Raw genomic sequence first — 23,930 nt, 5'->3', positions numbered from 1 at the left:
ATGGATCCATGAAGCAAACAGGTGTCACCATTTTATATCTGGCAAAATAGAGTTCAACCCAAAACTACTCAGAAGAGATAAGGACAGACACTGCATAGTCATTAAAAAAATTACCAAAGGATATTACAATTCAAAACATTTATGTTCATAACGTAAGGACAGCCAAGCCCATAAAAGAAACACTACTACAGCTAAAACCACATACTGGTCTTCACATAGTGATGGTGGGGGACTTTGATACTCCACTCTCACCAGTGGACAGGTCATCCAGACAAAACCTAAACTGAGAAATACCAGAGTTAAATGATGGCATAAATCAACTGGACCTAACAGAGACATGGAACATCCCCCCCAGACACCAGAGGATATACTTTCTTTCCAGTCACTCATGAAACTTTCTCCAAAATTGACCACATGTTTACACACAAAGAAAGGACCAACATATGAGAAAAATTGAATTAACACTCTGCATCCTTTCTGACCACCATAAATTAAAGCTGGATAACAACAAACAAAGGATACAAATTCATGGAAACTAAACAACTCACTACTGAAGGAAAACTGGGTCTAGACAGAAATCAAGAAGAAAATTACAAACATTTAGAACTAAATGAAAATCAAATGACGGGATACCCAAACCTATGGAACACAAGGAAGGCAGTTCTAAGAGGCCAGTTCACAGCACTAAAAGCCCACATGAAAGAACTGGAGAGTTTCATACTAGCCACTTAATGACTCACCTGAAGGTTCTAGAACAAGAGGAAATCATACCCAAAAAGAGTAGATGGAAAGAAATAGTCAGACTCAGGGCTGAAATCAATGAACTAGAAACAAACAAGCCAAAAAAAAAAAAAAAAAGAATTTCTTTGTAAAAATTAACAAGATTGACAAATAATTAGCCAAATTAACCAAAAGGCAAAGAGAGAAGATCCAAATTAATAAAATCAGAAATGAAAAGGGGTTATTGCAAAGAGACCGAGGAAATCCAGAGAATCATAAGGACATATCTATTCATAATAGCTAGAAGTTGGGAACAGCCTACATACCCATCAACTGACGAATAGATGATGAAAATGTGATATGTGTATGCAAATGGAATATTATTTGGCCATTAAAGAAATAAAATTTACAGGCAAATGGATGGAGCTAAAAAGAGTTATCTTGAATGGGGTGACCCTGACCCCAAAAGACAATTATTGTGTTTTTCTCTTATATGTAGATGTTAACTTATATAAGCTTTCGATATGTGTGCTACAACCTGAATAAACACAGAGTCCAGGTACCTAGTAAGGGACTAGGTGGGAGGAGAGGATCTCCATAGGAAGCAGAATTAAAATATGATGCTAGGGAGTCAAAAAGGTGAAATTAGAAAAGCAGGATTAAATAGGGAGGTGAGAGAGAAGGGTAAAGAAGGAAATATAGGGAGGAACAACTACCACTAAAGGCCATTTGAAAAAAAATATGAACAACTACTATTGTGGAAGCTTCTTAAAACATATGCATGTATGGAAGGAATCTTAATGGAGTTACCAAATAATAGGGAAGAAAATGCACCAACTAGAAATCTCATGCCACCAAGTAAAACCTCCTGTTCCAGGAATGGGTTACAAGAGTTCCCATGGGACCCCAAACATCACAGACTATTGCCAAGTCTACTGGTTGCTCAGCAACTCATGGTAAGGCCCTAGTGCTGAAGACGACATGGATGTCATTGGACACAGAGAAACCAAGCTGGTGCCTAACTAGAAGCTTCACCCCTACTGACTAGCATTCATGGTACTGGAAGTCACTCTGCACACGACTGGAGGAAAAAGATGGTCATCAACCCAGCTACAAACCCTAAGACCTACAACTGACCTGCCTGCAAAATACACTCATGAAACAGGGGTGCAAGTGTTATGGTAGTAACCAAGAACCTTTTCATTGGATTTAAGGCCCAGTCCGTGAGATAAAAACCCATACTGCTAAAGGGGCCAAGAACCTGAGATTAGATAGGTCATGGGCCTAAAGGAAATTCTCTTACTATTATTCTCCTAACGGAACATAGCACTAAAATGATCCCTAATAACATACCGCTATATCCACAGAGCAATACCTTGCTCAACCTACATCAGAGAAGCTTTCGCAGTAAATTAGAGTTAACACAGAGAGCCACAACTGGACAGTGTGGAGACAGTGACTTTGGAACACTCAGTCACAAATAGGATTTCTTCAGCAAAGCCCTCCCCTCAAGTCTGAGGGAGCTATAGAAAGCAGAAAGACTGTAAAAGCTAGAGGTGAGTCATGGATGACTTCAAGGAAAGCATGTCTTCTAGGCACAATAGGACTGATCTATATATGAATTCACAGAGGCTGTAGCAGCATACCTAATACCCGAAGAAGTTCAAGCCAGACAAGGTCCCAGTACTAAGAGAAGGAAATGGACACAGGGTCCCACCCTAACTAAGAAGCTGCAACCAACACCTGCTGGAAAGGGAAAACTGATTTTCGCCAACAGAGTTTTACTAGGTATATTAACCACAGTTCAGGGCAGGTCTCACACCCAGGAGCAGTTGGCCAGTGTAAAAATGCTATTTTTGTGAACTTTTTTCACTTTTCTGTATTTTGGCATTCTTTTGTCTTATTGGTCTTTTGCCTATTTGTATTGATTTTAGTTTTTATGTTTCGTAGGGTTTATCTGCTTAATTTTGTTTTTCTTGTTATTTTCACTTGTGTTTCTTGTGGCTTTTGTTTATTCGCTTGTTTGTTTTTGAGAGAGAGAGTACACAAAGTTGGATGGGGAGGGGAATGGGGTGGAAAAACATGATCAAAATATATTGAATGAAATATTTTTAATTAAAAAGAAGTTGAAAATGGAACAATACAATCTGCTTCATCTATTTAAAAGAAAAAAAAAGCCTTTAATTCTAACTCTCGGGAGGCAGAGGCAGGCAGATCTCTGTGAATTCAAGGCCAGCCTGATGTACAAAGCCAATTCAGGACAGCCAAGGCTACACAAAGAAATCTTCTCTCAAAAAAACCAAGAAATCAAATAAATAAATAAATAGACAAATAGATAGATAGATAAATAAATAAATAAATGAATGAATGAATGAATGAATAAATAAATAAATAAATAAATAAATAAATAAATAAATAAATAAATAAATAAATAAATAGGTCACCAGAAAGGTCATCTTTGTTTCTCAACCATTGTGCTGTCCTTGGAGACCCTGGCTCTGCTTCTATCTCTAGATTAACTCAGAATCCGAAGGACCTCAGAGATATCCCCACAAATAAAACCAACATTATTTTGAACAGATAGGACTCTCAGAATACAATCAGAAAAAAAAATTTCATTTTCCCTGCTATCTGTTCAAGGAAGCTTTTGTGGGTTTTTTGTTTGTTTGTTTTGTTCTATTTTGTTGTTTTCTTGATTCCCTAAAAGAAATAAATCCTGGGTAATCTCTATTTTGTTCTCTGATCATTCTGACATATACCAAAACCATTTCCTGTCATGAACTAGCCTTGGTTAAGTGGTTAATAGTAGACCATCACAAAGGTACCTTCTAGTTGTTGAGTTGTCTGGAGTGGAGGGAAGTGGAGCAGGTAGGAAAATAAAAAGTCAGTCGGTCGTATCCTGTACTTCACCTTCCCATCCCCTTCTGCAGCCTTTTCTAGACCCAGAGTGATCTCTTTATCTTGATAGAGAAAAGCTTTGGCCTTACGTGAAATTCATCACTTTGATGTGATACTCTAATTATTGGAACACAACCAATAGGCTTTTTATGATCTGACCATAAAATTGATGGGACTTGCACCAGAAATTATTTTACATATATACTGTGGAATTTTATTCAGCCATAAAGAAAAATTAAACTAGCAAGAAACTGGATGAAGCTGGAAAATATTATATCAAGCAATGTTACCCAGGCTCAGAAAGACAAATGCCATGTGCTCTCTCTCATATACAGATTCTAGCCTACAGCTGTTAAATATTTATATCTAGGTGGGAGTAAATATGTAAAGGCCAGGAAACTAGAAAGGAGCCCATGAAATGATAAAGGAAAAAGGAAGAAGCTTTAAGGAAAGGGGTGGCATGGGAAGACAATAGAACTAAGTGGGAAAGAGAGACAATGAGGTAAAGGGGAGCAGTGGAGAGAGGAGGCAGAGGAATGAGGAGACATGGTGGACAGGGACAGAATTGACCAAAATCAAGTATGTGCAAAAATGCCGTGCCCAAATCTGTTACTTTCAGTTTTTTATTTGTTTGAACATTTTTATGTGTGTAAGTGTTTTGCTTACATGTTTGTCTGTGTACCATGTGTACACCTGGTGCCTGTGGAAGTCAGAAGCGGACAAAGAATCCCTTGGAACTTGAGGGCAGGAAGTTGTGAACTGTCATGTGGGCACTGGGAATTGAACCTGGGTCCAGGAAGGGCTTTTAACCACTGAGCTGTCTCTCCAGCTGTTCCTTTATAAGCTAATTTTAAACAAATAAAATATTTAAATAATGAAAATAAGTATTAGGGATTGATTATGACCTCTTTTGGGTATTTGGGTAGACACAGACTCAATAACAGGAAGTAAGCTGAGGATGGAGCAACTGTGACTTGAATGTTTTAATTTAAATTTTCAAGAATTCCATATATGAGTACTATATTTGTATCCTTCCCAGCCTCCCCTCTCCCCTCTGTGGCTCCTCTCACGTCACCCCCACTTCTCAAACTCATGATTTTATAAGCATAATGAAAAAGTACTTCCACAAAGCCATATAAACAGGTGGTAGAGGCAAAAGACTACAGATGTGTGCGTGTTCCATCATGTATGTATGTCTGTGACCACTAATAAAATGCAACCCTATACCTGCTTAAACAAACTGATATACATTAAAGAAGAAACTAGTTCATGCCCGTGCTAAATTAAGGCATGGTGACTGATGCAGAAATGGAGCATCAAAGGAGAGTGATGTGATCTACATGGTGTGTGCCCTGTTTTCATTCCTGTCCCAAATCCTTAGAAATTGCAGAGAAGATATTTGGCAGAAGAAATAAACCCACAGATGCAGCAGAAATCAGGCAAGGACCACTCAGTGGGCCAGAATGTATATAGAACTCCTCAAAGAGGAAAGGCAGATGCAGTTGTGCTGATGCTAGGAAAGATGGGCCAAAGGAGTTCCAGGGGAGGATGCACAGAAGGCTGCCATCAACATTTAGGAGGATGCAGAGGCAGGAAACAAGAGCTGGCCCAGCTCAGCAACCTACTGCCCAATGCCTTCCTTTTATAACAGCACTTCAAGTCACTTATCTGTAAGATTCTGGTTTGTGTGCTTCCTTTAGATATTTAGGCAGGAAGGACAAGAGGCATCTTATTGTAGGGTATTTGATCACACTGTGAAACCCCAAGTGTAGTGGGTAGCCATTCCAGCTTTGATCTGGAAGCTCCAAGCCCCATTGAGACTTCGGCAACTGTCCACCTACAAGGTGGAGCCAAGGGAGGCGCCTGGAGACCCGAGATCTGGATCAGCGGGCGCTCTCTCTGTTCCGGGACCCTGGACGGTGGAGGTGGACCAAGCAGAACTCCAGAGAACATCGCTGGACTGCGATACACCTTCCCCAGACCCCGCGACCTACCTATCCCTTAATTTGTAAGTTACGCCATTAAATAAATCTCCTTTTAACTACGTGGAGTGGCCTTAATAATTTCACCAATACCCAAGGCTGTGTTAATAAAATCAATCATGGATCAGGCAGCAGAACCAGCAACTAGTTGACAAGAATTAGCCATAGAGAGTACAGAGGAGCCAGGAATATGGATAGGGAGATACACAGGAAGGAGTAGGAAGGGACTTGGAGTTTCATGGTCTTTTTTTATTTTTGGTTTGGAATGGCTGGAGAGACGCTCTCCTGGTGGATCTCCAGTCAAAAAAGGAAGGTAAGCTGGTTGCTGTTTGGCTTCTCTGAACTACAGGTATTCACCCCAACATCTGACTCCTGAGTCTTTATTGGTAAATAGAACAATAGGAACTTAGTTAAAAACAACACTTGGTACCCAATGTAGGGGGAAAGGCACCTTCTGATTGGTTTAATTAAGAGCTGAATGGCCAACAGCTGAGCAGGAGAGATAGATGGGACTTCTGGAGAGAGAGAGGAACTCTGGGAAGAATCTGGGGCATGGAGAATTCGCCAGTGAGACATGGAGGAAGTTGGATGTACAGTACTGAGGAGAGGTAATGAGTCATGCTGCAGAACGTAGATTAATATAAGTGGGTTAATTTAAGTTTTAAGAGCTAGTTGTGTGTCTGTAACTCCAGTTCCAGGGGATCCAACACCCTCACACAGACATGCATACAGGCAAAACATCAATGCACACAAAATAAAAATAAATCAAAAAAAAAAAGAGCTAGTTGGGAATAAGTATTTCATCCTTAATAAGAAGTTTCTGTGTCATTATTTGGGAGCTGGCGGTCCAAAGAAATTCTAACTATACTATCTTTAAAGTCACACTGTCAATTACCATCTACTAAGTCAAAGGCAGATATCTGAACTAACCAAGTGAGTTATACCAGTATGTCTGAGCTCTGATATAATTATTCCCTCTTATTTTCCCTTTAGGGTCATTAACTTTCAATGCCATCTTTTCCACCAACATAGTTCATATTTAGGCATATTAGTTATTCTTTTTAAAATCTTTAATATTTTTTCAGACAAATACCAATTGCATGAATTTATAGACTGTGATGTTTTAACACATTGCATTGTACAATGACTAAATCTACATAATTATTATAGTCATTACTTCAAATGTTTACCATATCTTTAAAGACTGGCAAAACCTTCTCTTTTTCTCTATTTCAAAATCCCATTGTTATGAACTATATAGCCTTGGTGCTGTGCAATACGACACCAGCACTCATTCACCCGACCTAACTGGCACTTGGTACTAGTTACTCACTCTCCCCACCCTCTCCCACTCCCACCTTTCCTCTCCAAACCTCTGATAATGAGTGCCTTATTCTCTCCTTCGACTTTATTCAATTCTACATACAAATAAGATCTTTAGTTCAAGGGGAGTCACAAACCACTTCTTGTGAAGTGGCCTTTATCCAGTGGCTCCTACCTCAATGTCAAAGATGGCTCACCAAGTAAAAGTATGTGTGCACATGCTTATGTGTGTGCATGCACACACTAATAATAATAATAATAACAATAACAACAACAATAACAATAATACATAGTTATTTAATGTAGCCCTTCCTTCCTCCCTTCCTCCCTTCCTTCCTTCCTTCATTCCTTCCTTCCTTTCACAAATATGTATTGAATACAGACTATGTGTTGGGCACTGCTCTAGGAATTGGGGCTCTAACAGGAGCCCAAACAGACCAATGACCCTACATGTATAGAGCTTGTACTCTAGTAGAGACAGACAAAAGCTAAGTCTGAAATGTGACTAGTGATCTGCAAAGAAACCCAAAGTGAGGACAGAGAATAGAGGGGTTCAGAGCCTGAACCGCCCTTTTACAGGAAAATCTGTAACTGTCATTGAGAGTAAACAGGACTTCTTCCTGGGAACAACTAGAAATCAAACGTCCTTCCTCCTCCAGCCGCTGCCCCTGCTCAGTCATTTGGAGGGGCTAGTCCTTTCTTGTGCTTGATGAAGTATAAAACTAGCCCCAGGACTTTTCTGGTTACCTGCTCTAGCTGTTTCTTTCCCAAGAAGCATCTTGCTGGGTAGGCTGAATGCTCAGTCCCTTATAAAAGGTCACATTTTGTTTAAAGTTGAAGAACCTTTGTCTTGGGCTCGCTTTGGCCTGATCTACTTCAGTGGAAACAGGAGGCACAATTGTCTTACTGCACTCTTGGAACTGGTCCCTACTCTCTGGACCCCTCTTGTCTGAGTGGGGGTGAGAGGTGCTGATGGAAGGGTATCAGGATGTGGGGCAGAAGAGAGGCAGACAGAAGAAGGGCAGGATGCAATCCAGAATGTCTATGTTTCACCATCCATTCCTGACATTTATGAATATTCAAAGATTTGAGATCCTCTCTGGGAAGAATAAAAGGTATATCTCATGATGCAGGATGACTCTGGCTGGATTTTAAAAGGCTGCTCCAAAGGTCATGAATTTGAGGTGGGGAGGAAACAGGAGTTAGAGGGGATGGAAATCATGCCAATGCAGTACTCCTGTGCAAAAATAATGTAAAAAATGTAAATGAAGTAATATCCTACTTCAATCCCTGGAAATTCAGGTGTTCTTCCTCCCATCCCACCTGAGGACAGGTTCTGAAATGATCACATGTCATTTTTCCCTTCCTGTGGCACATACTTGATTCACAAAAGCCACTTCCTGCCCCCAAGGACATCCTTGCTCCACCCCTTGCAGTCATGTAGCCAGCTCTCTCCTCTTCTGCTTCTTTGGGGAGATCATCAGAGCCTTGTGTCTGTAATTCCACACCATCCAAGGAGTTTTACAGTTGTAACCTAGAGCACAAACTTATCCAAACTCTCAAACTCCTCTTTGGGCATCTTGGATCCCAATCTTCTTGTACCATTCATGTGAATGGGGGCCTAATGGTACCAACTTATATGAGAGCCTTGTACATGTAAGTTCACGCTTCGCTTCAGTTTCTGAAACTTGTTTTGTTCTTAGAGCCTTAGCCAAAATATAGACAGAGTCCTGTTGGATACTCCTACAAATAAATGATGCCCACAGTAATCCCTGCAGCCAGGGAATTCAAGCATACAGACTTTTAACTAGCTAAACAGAAATATTGTTGGACATAAGAAGCAACCACTCAGCAGAAATCTTGCAAAAAAGGGAAAATGCTAAGAAAGCATTCTGGGGGAGGGGGAACAGATGGGAAAGAGCTAGCCAGCATGTTCGTACACATAACTTGAGGGACGGGGACAAAGCTGAAGCTCAGATGCAGGACATCAAAGTCCTAATATATAATGATACATTATATATGATTGATAGATAGATGATAGATAGATAGATAGATAGATAGATAGATAGATAGATAGATAGATAATAGATAGGAAGAAAGAAAGAAAGAAAGAAAGAAAGAAAGAAAGAGAGATAGAGATAGATAGATCTAGACATATACAGTGAAATGTGCATTATTTCAAGCAAGACTACAGAATGCAAGATGCATTGTATGGGAATCAACAAGCTAATGGACTCGTTGTGGAGCAGTGTGGCAAATGCAAGTGGCAGCCTGGAAGTGCTGGGGATGCTGTGAATGTGTTGTTCTGATTGATGGATAAATAAAATGTTGATTGGCCAGTAGCCAGGCAGGGAGTATAGTGTAGACAGGACAAGAGAGAGGAGAATTCTGGGAGGAAGAAGGCGGAGTGAGGGAGATGCTGCCCGCCACCACGAGGAGAAGCTTGATGTAAGATACCAGTAAGCCACGAGCCATGTGGCAAGGTATAGATTTATAGAAATGGGTTAATTTAAGATATAAGAACAGATAGCAAAAAACCTGCCATGGCGGTACAGTTTATAAGTAATATAAGTCTCTGTGTGTTTACTTGGGGAACGCGAGTGCAAGAGATTTGTCCTGACTGCCGGCAGGCTGGGACACAGGAAAATTTCAGCTACACTGGAAGAATATCTTAGTGTTGGGAGCCATGCAAGAAGACTAACAGGCAGCATTGGAACTCATGGAACATGGCTGGGTGATTGGCAAAGCCACGCCTGAGTGAGCCTTGGAGAGGCAAAGCCCCAAGGACTACATGTCCTGAGGACATCACGATGTTATTGAGCACAGCTCTGATTGCTGCCTTCATGGTTATCATATCCCTCATAGTCTATGGGTTGTGTGAAAACTCTCAGGGGTTTCTGGCCCTTCACTGGGCAGTGTTACTGGTACTTAGGATAATAGTGATTGACTTCTTCCAAGCATTGCTGCTGAAACAAATTAATGATTCAACCACCACCTTCAGAAAGAATTTAGATATGTAGAATTGTTAGTAAGGTTAGGTTAGGGTGTTTCTGTTGATGGCTTTGAGGTAGAAAATCTTGGGGAACAATTTAAAGTTTAGAAAGGCACATAGTTGAGTGAGGGAATCCTTGGGGTCAAGAAACAAGGACAATGACAGCCTGGCTATAGCTGGCTGACGTACTTTTCTTGCTAGGATGGATTGGTGATCAAAGGTGATGATTAATCCTCTGTACCCATTTCTGCCCTCAACTTCCTGATATAAAAAACTATTGGTGAGTGGGTATGCACCCTGAGGATTTAAAATAGAGCTGACTGGTTCTTTTTCATATATAAAAGTTTAGATTTATGATTCCTTTAAGAATTTTTATAAGATTACCTTTTGAGACAAATAATAAAAAATTGGTCCTTTATTTGTAACTGCAAAATGCAGCCTGCCAGCAAAAGAACTGGCTGATAAAAATACCCTGCTTGCTTACACTCTGTTAATCTAAAGCAAGTTACTTGGGTATAAATGTATGTGGGTTCTTGGGACAACTTGTTTTTCACCTCTAATATGTAAAATGTTTAATCGTGTAAGGCAGATGGAAAACATACTGTGTTTTATTTGTATTCATTTCAATCATTCACTTAAAATATAGAATGTAACCACATTGCAATTTTTTTATACTGCTTGAAAGATTCTGCTGGGGTATATAAGCTGTAAGGGAAAAAATAAAGACACGGGAGAAGGAAAACACCAGGAAACCTGTAGAAGGAAGGTATCAGGAAGTAGCTAGAAAAAAGGACATCAAGAGAGACAGAAGGGAAACATCAGGGTAGAAGAACAGGGCAGAAAAAGAACAGAGTAGAATAAGCAACAGAAAGAAGAATAAAATGAAGAACTAAGCTCTGGGCCTCAGAAAAGCCTTCCTGTGTCTGTTTGTCTGTCCAGTAGTTCGCCTGCTCTGCAGCTCCTCTTCGATTTCTCTGACCTGCTGAAGGCTTACCATTCATCAGCACCCTAGGTGAGGTCCTGACATGTTGGACAGCAGCAATATTTCAGGCTTTAGACTTCAGTGCCAACTTGAATGTACTGTCAAGTCATTTGACCTTGAACAAGTGATTGATTTCACACGGTCTCAGTTTCCTTCTCTGTATACTACAGGTCCCGGATGGTACCTGCCTAAGTCATGCAGAGGGCAAAACCAGGTGCTTTTCGTAGTGAACTGAGCTGTGACACTGCACATTCATAGGACAAGGCACAGAACTATCTTAGCCAAACTGCCCCTTCAGTTCCCCACTCCCGGTGCATTCTCACCTTTAGTTCGATAGACATCTTGGGATGGTATTGTAGCTTTTCTGGGCCCTTTAAGTCTCAAGAAGAGTTTAATTCCATTTATGAAAGTCCCCAGTTCAGTGAAATCAGTACTTCTCTCCCTTCTCTACTCATGGATGCCTGCCAGGCCTGGCTGAGGGGCAGAGATCGGGTGCAAAGATGTAATGCTAAGTGGCCCTCACTCCCCTGACATGAGCCAATGAACATGGGTTTGGCTGACATTCAAAACCAACTCCTCTGCTAGGACATTTTTGAGATTGCTTTTGGGCATTCTTTCACTAAGGATCTCCAATTGCTGCTTGCTGGGGACAGGCAGAGCTCCACCCCACCCCACACACTCCCTATCCACTTCTTCCCAGGATCAAACAAGGCAGCAGGAGCTCCCAATCCCAAAGATGCAAGGAGAAGGACCACTGACCCAAATCACCACCGCCAAACTAAAGCAAGAAATGAAGTAAAGCAAGCTTTTTATTCATGTACACGGGCTGCCTCCCCATAAGGCAGGGAGGGGTTTAAAAGGTCAGCATTTGGTGTGGTAAAGGTAAGGGTTTCATAGCTCAGGAGTAGGGAGTTTCCACATGGGGGAAGGGGTTGGCAAGTTTACCGATAGGAAGGTTTACAGACACAGAACATAACAAAGTAGTCATAACAACAGGCAGTTAATAACCTTTGGAAACAAAGGCAGGGTTGCAAGATGGTCATAACAACTTTTTGAAACAAAGACACCATTGCCATTCCAGAACAGGCAGCAGAGAATCCTTTGTAGTTAAGGTGATAGGTAGAACATATTCCAATCCTTGAGAAACAGAGGGTTAATCACAAAAAAGCAATGCACCTATTTTGTCTTTACTATAAGATGGCCTTCAAGCCCACGGTGGAGACTGGCTCATTCATCATTTATTTCCCTGATGGGAGACTCAGTCATGTCTTGACTGATTATATTTTACTGCCATAGCTTATAATATGAATCCTTTCCAGTTTATCTCAAATCCCTGCAGTAATAGCCCCACTGCCTACATGCTATGACAAGCCAGGCTGGTCCCCACCTCCAGGCAGAAGCAGTCACTTCATGACTGGAAGTGAACTGCCACCATTCATGCAATAATGATTTCCCTTGTGCCAGCAGGACCTCATGGAACTAGACCTGAGATCATGATCCACAAGACCACAGTTTGACCAAGACTGACTGTGCATACTTCCTGACCCATCCTTTTATTCTATATAATCCCGAAGTTCCCATTGGTACCTGGTGAGGGTTTAGGATGACTCTCTCACTATTCCTTCCGAGTGCAGCAACACCACACTGCTTCCTGCCATCACCATATGTCTCTGACTGGACTCTGGAGGCAGTGTGGTCTATTAGGAAGGTCCCAGACCACCACCACCGCCACACAGAGTCAGTCCTCTGACCTACCATTGCAGGAACAGCAATTCCTCTCCTGAACTTTGGGATTTAGCAGGTCTCCTGTGCTGGGCTGCTGGCTCTCTGCTCCGGTCCTACAGTCAAGTGACTCCAGCAGATTTTATCTTGTGACTTAACCAGGCGAGCACATTCAAAGACAACCTGGCCACGCTGAGGGCAGCTTGCTCCCTCTCTCCTCTTCTTCTGCCACATCAGGCACAGCACCTCACACTAAGGTTCTCAAGCTGGTGTCACAGACTGGGTGGGGTCCCTACATTTTTAAAATGCCAGGACACATGTCTCTCTAAATAGTTTCTTTGAAATCCCTCTCAACCAGAGAAAAAGGAACTAGCAATCCCCAGGTAAACAAATCCTCTTTCAAATCTTTGGGCAGCACTCTCCAAAAACGTAACAGCAAGTACTTTTACTCTGGTATGAAGGTCTTAGATGGTGCTGCCTAGGCAAGTCAGCTTCTTAGGCAATGTGCTTCTCAACATCTATCAAGGGTGTTCATAGCTGGGTATCATAGCAACACTTGGGAGGTGGGGGAAGAAAGTTCAGAAGTTCAAGGTCACCCCTACCTACATAGGAAGTTTGAGGCCAACCTGGGCTACACAAAATACTAGCTCAAAAAAAAAAAATTTAAAAAGTGTTCCAGACTTTAGGCTTCTGTCAAAACTTCGGTAAAAACAGGAAAAGGAGCTCATGAATTCATCATATGATGGCCGGGAAGCCCTGAACTGGTGTCTACCTCTCCCTGGACACTTGGGACACTGAGAAAGTAATGTTAAGATTGATTAGGTTAGGTTTAGAATGAGAATAATAATACTTTGTAGCTTTTAATACAACTTTGTAGCTTTGCTGTAAAAAAACAAAAACAAAAATGGATGGATCAGTACTTTATACACAAAACTATCAGAAAAACAGACTAGAAACTGTTAGGTTTCAAAGGGACAAACAGCTGAGGTGCTTATTTAATATATCAAAGCAGATCTGGCCACCGGGTTCTCCCAGCATGCCTCAGTCCCTACTTGTTACACTGTTCTCCTGGCTTGCATACCCCACCCCTACTCTGAACTCTCCAGCCCAGGAGGCTGGGCTGCCTTTCCCATATAATCCATCCAGTTTGGTTATGGGTTCTTATTATGTACTCTCTTTTGGGCCTCCTGGCTGAATCACCTGGCTCCCTCCTCTCCACTCTCTCTTCTCTCTTCCTCTTCCCCTCCCCCTCTCCTCATCCAGCTCAGTGTCATGTCTACTCAGTATTCTCACAGTCGTCTCTGCCTCTGGCTATGCTCTCCCACATATCTATAATAAACTTCCTCCTCCATCATACCTAGGCACAGTCATGTCCTTTCTTTCCTTTTTCTTTCTTTCTTTTTCTTTCTTTCTTCCTTTCTTTCTTTCTTCAGAAGCTGGTAGAGGAAGGGCAGGGTTTTCATGATCATCCCCAAATGTATAGGAAGGGCAAACATCCCCGTTAAGTCTAAGCCTTGACCACTAGAATATATAGAAGCCAAGGAAAGAAGTGTCTAAGACCATGTATGGTGTAGTCTCAATTTCAGTTCGTCTCCCACAACCCAGAGCCAATGTGCATCTTGCTCAGTTTTTCCTTGGTCTAATCACGCACCTGCTCAAGAAAGCCCAGGTTTGGGGGAAATGTAGCAGAGGTGCTGATAACTGAGCTCAATATCAGACACATAAGCTCCACCCACGTGCTGGCTGACTGTCAATGAGACATTTAGGGGCAAAGAGCAAGAAGCTTTGGCAAAAACAGAAATCTCATACTGCCCATGTGATTTGGGCTGGAACAGTAAAATATATATATTTGAGAACAGAGAAATAGATTATGTCAAGAAAACCCCATGTGTGTGAATGAGAACAGTGCACAGGGAAATGTTTTCTTTATCATTATTTTGGGTCCTGAAAGTTGTCTCATTCCACATCAAGCCAGCTGTAATTTTATACTGAATCTCATATTTCCCAGGTTGTCGTCCTAACCTGTACTCATTATAACTAAAAGAAATTAAGGAAGCTAAACTGCCATGCTAAGTCAATTTATTCCATCTACCATAGAGCACAGAGAATATTCTAGAACAATTTCCATTGTATAATCATGCCTTTTCTTAGGCCTGCCAATTTCACAGAGCCATCTGAGAGTATCAGCCTTTGGGGGCAAAGCATGAGATCTACCCAGTGTTCTCAGTGTGTTCACCTTCCGCGGTGTCAAGAAAGCTGCTCTTCAGAAGCTGAGGATATCTCTCAAGAGATGCTCAAGGAAGCCTGGGTTAGAGGGAGTGGAGCAGAGGCGTCATTGACTGTGCTCAACATCAGACACATGAGCTCCACCCACATGCTAGCTGAGTGCCAACAAGACAGCCCAAGGTTTAAATTGGTTGGATGGGGTCTTCAGAATTTAGTTGTGTGCATACGATTTTGTGTGTGAGTGCATGGTGTGTGTGTACGCATATGCTCAGGTGCCCAGGCCTTAGATCTATTACCAATACAGAGGCCAGAAGAGGGCACATGTTTCTCTCTACCATTCTCCCATTATTTGGGGGTGGGGGTGGGGACAAAGTCTTTCCCTGACATTGGAGTTCACTTGTTTTTTTCTGGCCAGGCTGATCATCCTGTGTCTGTCCTCCTTGGAGCTGGAGTTACAGGTGAGTGACAGATGTCCTGCTTGTTGTGTGTGTACTGAGATCTTAACTCTGGTCTTCATGATTATGCAACAAGGGCTCTCAATCACTCATCATCTCTTCCATCCCCCAAAACAGGCTTTTATCTAGTCCTAAAGCTACTGCCATTGTACAGTACAAGTGAGAAGTTTTTAGACTGCTAAGCTTCTGTACCTGGATCCCAAAATTTTGTGATCATATTAATAGCAGGTTTAATTTCTTATAACAGCTATCTTGAGAAAAGTATTTTAAAAAAGAAAAAAATCAGAGACCTGGGTGTGGTGATATATTGTGTCCCCCAATATATTGTGTATCCTAATAAATTTATCTGGGGTCAGAGAACAGAACAGCCACTAGACAGACATAGAGGCCAGACATAAAGGCACTCACACCTTTAATCCTAGCCTTCTGGAGGCAGAGATCCATCCGGATCTCTGTGAGTTCAAAGCCACACTAGAAACAGCCAGGCATGGTGACTCACACCTTTAATCCCAGAAAGTGATGGCAGGAAGCAGAAAGGTATACAAGGCGTGAAAACCAGGAACTAGAGCCTTTGTTAAGCTTTTAGGCTTTTTAGCAGCAGTTCAGCTGAGATCCATTTGGATGAGGATACAGAGGAAACAGGATCAGCTGAGGAATTGGCGATGTGAGGAAGCTGTGGCTTGTTCTGCTTCTCTGATCTCCCAGCATTCAACCCATTACCCAGCTCCAGGTTTGTTTTTATTAATAAGACCCTTTAAGATTCGTGTAACACCTGGGTTCAAACTTCACTTTCCCATTCCCTGGCTACATGACTCTGAATGAACTGCTCGACTCTCGGAAGTCTCCCTGCCTCTACAAAGTGGAGATAAACACCTGCTTCACAGGGTCGTTCTGGAAGACGGAAGTTATCCAGCAAGATGCTGCTGTTCCAGCAAGATGCTGCTGCTGTCGCATAGCAACACATCCTCCCACAGTGGTAGAACTGGGAAGCACGGGGGATCTTTAAGAGGTAAGAGACTCTTTTGAGGGTATACTCTCAAAAGAAATTGGGTGGCCCAGTTTCGGTTTCCCTTTTACTCCTGCCTTAAAATGGGGCTACTGACCCTGACATGCATTCCCCAATGACATGCCAGTCACCCTTATCAGACCAGCGGGGTGACCTGATTTTGGACTTAAACCTCCAGAACTGAGAGTCAAAATAAATGGCTGTACTTCATATGTAGCCTGTGTAAGGTATCTTGTTATAGTGACAGAAAACTGACTAATACAGTCAAGTAGCATGCTAAGAACTTTGTTGCATCTAATTCACCCTGTAACCTTAAGAAGTAGGTGCATTGTACAGGTTTGCTAAGTACACTGCAACTAAGTCACCTAATTAATGTCACAAATGAGTAACAATGTTGGAAAAGATACTCCTCACCTCACCTTTTGCTGTTTCAGGATGACGGAGATTTGGGACAAAGAAATTAACAGCAACTACTTACTGGACAGTCAGTCCCAAGTCGCCAATACGTTGAATTACACAGTTTTTTCACTGTCTCAGGACCTTCTATGTCATAATCTTTGGGAAAAGCTTCTCTGTCACGGTGCCTTCAGGGGGAAAAAAAATCAAAGTTCCTTAGGAATAATCCTTATTGGCCATGTATTGCATTTAAAATTTTTAATTTGCTATATTCCATGCTATTATCTTAATCATAAATTGTCAGATTCATGATGAATGATGTGTTTCTCACCCCTTCTCAAGGAATTCGGAGACTGCTCCCTAAAAACAACTTGGCATATTTAATAAAACTTACACTGTCACAGAAACACTACTTAACTAACACAGTAATTATTCAGTGGCTCCAGTGAACTGGATCTTATTTAATAATGTAGATTAATTACTGACAGTAAATTCAAAAATAAGATATGGGAACAGCTTTAAAAGGCAGCTTGTCATTTTACAAATTCTCTCTTCCATGAATTTTAATTACGTTGTTTTTCAAACAAGGCAGGATGTATTGACTGATAACCTGCATAGTCCCTGTTTCCAAAGAGCATGCAAAGAAACTGATAACCACCAGCTAAAAACCAAACAACAAGCTTCCATTTAAAAAAAAAAAAAAAAAGATTTATCTATTTATTTTATGTGCATTAGTGTTCTAGTACTCTGTCTGCATGTATGACCTTATGCCAGCAGAGGGCATCAGATCCCACCATAGATGGTTGTGAGCCACCATGTGGTTCCTGGAAATTGAACTTGGGACCTTTGGAAGAGCAGCCAGTGCTCTTAACTGCTGAGCCACCTCTCTAGCCCCAAAGCCCCACTTCTTAGGATATGTGTGGAAAAAGAAAAAGCATTCCATTCATCTTGGCTAAAAGATGTTAGGGCTAATTTTAAAAGGAGTGGGGGAAGAGAAAGAGCGATTTGGTGTGATAAGAAATGAAAAGGAAATGCTGTGGTTGGCCGCAGAAGTAAGTTTTCCTAGAGCTTTTTTAGATTAAATAAAGGAAGTTGAGACCAAGCATCTGCAGAAGGGTCCCTAAGGGACGCAAGGCAGGGGCTGTGCATGGGATACCTAAAAATACATCCAACCATCTGTTGGACAACGTGTAAGGCCCTGCTTGGTGAGATTTGAACACAGTGTATCCCCTCTGAAACTCTGGTATAAATTAGATTTCCTCAGTGGCAGTGCTGGGAGATGGGCCCAAAAAGAGGTAATTAGATCATTAAGATGCAATGGAGCCTTTCCTTACTGGGTTAGTGTGGCAGTTTGAATGTACTTGGCCCCCATAAGCTCATAGGGAACGGCACTATTAGGAGGTGTGGCCTTGTTGGAGTAGGTACGGCCTTGTTGGAGGAAGTGTGTCACTGTGGGGGGTGGGCTTTGAAGTCTCCTGTGCTCAAGCCATGCTCAGTTCACTTCCTGTTGCCTGCAGATGTAAAACTCTCAGCTTCTTTTCCAGCACCGTGTCTGCCTGTATGCTGCCATGTCCCAACCATGATGACAATGGATTAAACTTCTGAACTGTAAGCCACCCCAATTAAATGTTTTCCTTTATAGGCGTTTCCATAGTCATGGTCTCTTCACAGCAATAGAAACCGTAATGAAGATGGTTTTCATAATACTAGGTGAATTCTTGCTCCTGAGAGACTGGATTAGTTACCTGGAGAGCAGACTGTTATGTAAAACTACCCCTTGTACTTGCCTCTTCTGTACTCACATGCTCCTCCTGTTCCTCCTGTTTGACTACGCTACAATGAAGCCTAGTGTCCTTGGCAGGGGCAATCATCTGATCTTGAACTTCCAACCTTAAGTGCTATGAGCTTTCTTTTATAAATTACCCAGAATTGTGGTCTTTGTATGAAATTCCCCCATAGGCTCATGTGTTTGAACACTTGGTCCCCAGCTGTTTGGAAAGTTATAGAACATTTTAGGAGGTGGGTCTTTGCTAGAGGAAGGGAGTCATTGCAGGTTGGCCTTGAGGTTTGACATCTAGGCCCTGTTTCCTGTCTGCTCTCTGCTTCCTGGCTGAGGATATAACATGACCAGTCAGCTCATGTTCTAACCAACTCCCCCATTCCTGCCCCATGCCTCCTCTTGTATAATATACAGTATCTCCTTGAACTGTGAGACATGACAAACTTTCTTCCTTAAGTTGCCTCTTGTCAGGTCTTTGGTCACAGAAACGTAGGGTTTCTATTGCTGTGAAGAGACACCGTGACCATGACAACTCTCACAAAGCAAAACATTTCAATGGGACTGGCTTACAGTTTCAGAGGTTTAGTTCATTAAGACCGTGGCGGAACATGGCAGTGTGCAGGCAGACATGGTGCTAGAGGAGGAGCTGAGAGTATTACATCTTGATCCACAGGCAACAGAAAGAAAAACTGTGTTACAATGGCCAGACTTGAGCTTCTAAGACCTCAAAGCCCGCCTCCTCAGTGACACACTTCCTCCAACAAGGCCACACCTACTCTAACAAGGCCACACCTCCTAATAGTGCCACTCCCCATGGGCCAAGCAGTCAAACCTATGAGTCTATGGGGGCCATACCTATTCAACCCACCACAGCAGCCAAGAAAATAACTAGTGTACCCAACCACCAGTAAGTACTGTGTCTGCTACATTGTGTTGGGCTACATTTGCAACAGGCACAAAATTGCAGGGGAATAAACCTAATGGAGTCTACCTTCAGCTACTCCCTGCCTCTGTAGAAATTGACCTAACTAAGTAATTATGAGGGAAAACCTTAATTTGGCCAATTTCTTCCAGCTATGAGGGGTTTTACGGCATTATGGCACCCAGAATCCCTCTTTGCTGTCACTTCAGCAGCAGAAGCTTCCCCAGATCCCTATGATCTGCCAATATGGATCCAGCCATGATGCATGCTGGGTATTCGTGTATCTGTTGGCCATCTGTATGACTGAGAAATGTCTGTTAAGGTCCACTGCTATTTAAATTGCATTGTTTTGTTTTTTCTGATTGAGAATTTTAGTTCCCTGTGTATTTTTGATGTGGACCTCCTGCCAGATGAATAGTTGGTTAATATTTTTCCCCCTGATCTGCTGTTTCTACTGCTGCGATGCAGCTTTTCAAATGATGTAATCTAGTTTGTCTGTTTGGGGTTTTGTGATTTTGCAGGGGTGGGGGAGTGTCTGTTTCAAACTGTTCCCAGCCCATTTCAGTGTTTTGAAGCATTTTTCTGATTTTTTTCCTTCTTGTAGTTTAAAATTTCAGGTGTTATAGTCAAATTTAATTTTTTAACGGTTTTGTTATTGTTGTTGTTGTTGTTGTTTGTTTGTTTGTTTTTAGAGACAAGGCTGGTCTCAAACTCCTGGTCCTCTTGGCTGAACCCCTTGTATGCTGGGACTGTGGGCACAGGCTACCACACGGGGATTTCTAATCCAGTTGCAGTTGGTTTTTGTTTGTTTTTGTAATTGGTAACATCGAGGTCTAGTTTTGTATTCTGGATGTGCGTACCCCATTTCCCCAGCACCTTAACTGAAAGCACTAACCTTTCTCACATTTCACTTTTAAAGAGCTGGTGATATTAATGCTCTAAACTGAGTTCACAACACATTAACACACTGAGACTGTGATCTCAAAATCACTGTTCTAGACTAGCAATTTTTTGTAGACTTTGGGGCCGAGTTTAAACTGCACCCCAACTCCCTGAACATAATGCAAACATTTGTGGGTGCTTAGAGACATTTATTTATTTATTTATTTATTCATTCATTCATTCATTCATTCATAGTATCTAAAGCTCAAAATAGTGGCACTCATCTGTAATCTCAGGACGGATGAGTGTGAAGACATCCTAAATTCGGCTCTGCCTCCAAAGCAAAACAAAACAGATTTCTAGTCTTAGAATCTAGGTAGATTGGGATGTTGCCAGGATCTAGCAAGGAGCTGCCCACAACACTGCTGAACTCCTATGAAGCCCAGGTAGGTGGCCACCACAAAGAAACATCTAGTAACACATGTCATTAGCACTGAGGTTGAGACAGCTGTGGAGAATCAATGCATCCCTGACTCTCAGGTCATTAGTACCCAAATCTCTGCTTCCCAGAGCAATCAAGCTTCCCCTGAAATGGGTGGAACCCATACAAAGCTGCCAAGTACTTGACTTGAAAAGAACATTCAAAATAAAACAGTCATCTATCAACTCTAAGAATAAGACCTTTAACATAAAAAAATCAGCATAAAATAAAACAATCACATTCTTTCAAATTGAGTAAAGTCAACCATATCAGAAACGCACTCTACACTGTCACTGTAGCCTGCACAGCAACTTGAATTACCAAGAAGAGTGTCACTGGCCAGCACTGGTCAGGCCCAGGGTCTTTTGTAGATTCCCCATCCAGACAGGAATATGACAAGAGCTGGTCTGCAATTAGCTCAAGGCCAAAGGCATCTGAATATAGGCATTCTATACCAATGAACAAAGAAGGGCTTTCTCTTCCAGGCCAGGTGGGAAGACAGACTGAAGTTCATACTGGAAAGAGGACACATAGCCTCTTGCCAACAGTGCCAGGATGCTCCTCCAGAAATCGCTTTACTCCTCCCTTTTCATTCAGCATAGTGCTTAAGGTCTTAGAGCAATGTGACAAGGAAAAACTGATTATAAATAGGAAAGGAAGAAATGTGTTTCATTATGAGCAGATGATATGACTTTGCACAGAAGAGACAACAAAGACTCTACCAGAAAACTCTCAGATCTGATAAATAAAAAACCCTCAACAAAATGGGAGGATATAAAATCAAATCACAAAAATCAGTATCCTTATATACCAATGAGAACATATTGAAAAAGAAATTGGGAAAAGGAATCTCATTCACAATTACCTCAAGAAAAAATTACCTTGGAGCAAATCTAAAGTGAAAGAAGACCTCTACTGTGAAAACTTTGAAACACTTGGAAATGGGAAGAGCTCCCATGCTCACAACTGAGAGTTAATATTGTATGGCCATCTTACCAATCAAAAGATTCAGTGAGGTCATCATCAAAATTCCAATGCCATTCTTTTTGCATGAGCAGACAAGAGCTCAGCTCTAAAAGATATTTTTTATACCACCCATTCTAACACTCAGGGAACGTCACAGAGGGAAGGACAGAAAGAGTGTGAGAGATGGATGTCTAGGCATGGCATAGCCATTGCAATCTCGAATTATAGCTGCCATGATTCTTCATACCGGAGCCTGAGCAAGACTGGCCCTGTCAATAATTACTGTAAAGAGATAGCAAACTCATTGTTTTAGTTAGGGTTACTATTGCTGTGATAAACACCACAACCAAAAACCACTTGAGGAGAAAAGGGTTTATGTGCCTTACTCTTCCACATCACTGCTCATCACTGAAGGAAGTCAGGACAGGAACTCAAACAGGGCAGAAACCTGGAGGCAGGAGCTGATGCAAAGATCAAGGAGGAATGCTGCTTACTGGCTTGATCTTCATGGCTTGTTCAGCCTCCTTTCTTATAGAACCCAGGACCACCAGCCCAGGTGTGGCACCAACCACAATGGGCTGGACCCTTCCCCATCAAACACTAAGTAAGAAAAAACTGCCAGGCAGTGGTGGTGCATGCCTTTAATCCCAGCACTTGGGAGGCAGAGGCAGGCAGATCTTTGTGAGTTCGAGGCCAGCCTGGTCTGCAGAGCAAGATCCAGGAAAGGCACAAAGCTACACAGAGAAACCCTGTCTCAAAAAACAAAACAAAACAAAACAAAAAGAAAGAAAAAAAAGAAGAAAAAACCTTACAGGCTTGCTTACAGCCCATTCTTATGGAGGCATTTTCTCAACTGGGGACCCCTCCTTTCTGATGACTCTAGGTTGTGTCCAGTTGACAGAAAACTAGCCAGCACAGTCATGGAGACTTGCCTCTCCCTACTGAAGATTATGTGACAGAGAGAATCATTTCCTTCAGTTGCATGCTCACTGGTGAATCCACCAGGCTCCAGTGGATAATTCTAAACCCATGATTGTAATGGCAGCTTTAGTTAAACTCAACAGATCACAAAACAAAACAAAAGTTATGAATGTGGGGAAGGGATTTGTTGGGGAAAAGGGAAGAAGTTCACAGGAGTGGGGTGGGGGAGTAATTAGAATGCATTTTATACACGTATGAAAATGTCAAAGAACAAATTCAATTAACAAGAGATTAGATAAAACTGATTCACAATGCAAATATTGAATTCTTAAGAGTATTTCAGAAACTATCAGAGCATTATCAAAACCTTATCCACTTTGCTTCAAATGTATAAGCACCACAAAATCTTGATTCATCTTATAGTTAAGGAAAACGTACACTGATACTGTTGTGAATTAAGGGCAACACAGTTCGTGGACTAGACCACCTTGAAATAGTGGAAAGTGTCCCAACCCTGGGAGGTGTTCTGGTTCTAAAAGCAGGAGCTTTTAAAAGTTCTTGGACATGTTGTTTTTAAGCTCAAATTTAATAAATAATTTTTTGGCTTTAGTTCACTACATGTTATAAGGATTTTATATTAAAAATATAAAAACACAGAGTAGAAAAGCAACAGAGTAATTTTTTTCAACACTGGACTATTTTAAAATCCGAAACATAATGCAACATATGTCACTAAAAAGTCATGTAAACACAAAAGACTCTGTGTAGTCAAAGTAGTTCTCAGCAGAGGGAGTAATGCTACAGGCATTACCATATGTGATTTCAGGCTTTAATGTAGAGTCATGGCAGCAAAAAGTAGCATGGTGCTGGCACAAGCAGGTATGTAGGACAACACAGATATATACCCGATTTGTAACAAAGAAGGCAAAAACACATATTAGGGCAAGAAAGACAATCATTTCAACAAATGATGCTGGGAGAACTGGGTATTTACTATTAAAAAGAAAAAAAGAAAGAAAGAAAGAAAGAAAGAAAGAAAGAAAGAAAGAAAGAAAGAAAGAAATTTGATTCCTATTCCTCACCAGAACAAAAATCAAATATATAGAAGGTCTCAATATAACACATGAAAGTCTGAAACTATTAGAGAAAACCCTTCATGATATTGGGACAGGAAGGGCTTTGTCAATAAGACTCCAGTCACTCAAGAAATAAGACTGAAGCTTTTTAATTTCATGGGGTCCCATTCCCACTTGTCAATTCAAAATAGTTCATCAAG

The 23,930-nt window shown here is 41.6% G+C and overlaps 1 protein-coding gene across 4 annotated transcripts in view; it reads right to left on the bottom strand.

Annotated features, from left to right (window-relative positions):
• The window catches only part of Cfap95 (cilia and flagella associated protein 95), a 97,443-nt gene that overhangs the window by 46,925 nt on the left and 26,588 nt on the right, over positions 1-23,930 (bottom strand). For all 4 annotated transcript variants that reach the window (XM_059259624.1, XM_059259629.1, XM_059259615.1 and 1 more), the window contains exon 2: positions 16,785-16,890. In XM_059259624.1, the coding sequence (XP_059115607.1) occupies positions 16,785-16,890 (106 nt within the window). The remainder of the gene's footprint in view (positions 1-16,784; positions 16,891-23,930) is intronic.

Source organism: Peromyscus eremicus, chromosome 1 (assembly GCF_949786415.1).
Source record: "Peromyscus eremicus chromosome 1, PerEre_H2_v1, whole genome shotgun sequence".
Lineage (NCBI taxonomy): Eukaryota > Metazoa > Chordata > Mammalia > Rodentia > Cricetidae > Peromyscus > Peromyscus eremicus.
The sequence above is the reverse complement of the archived record's forward strand: the minus strand, read 5'-3'. Positions and strand labels throughout refer to the sequence as shown.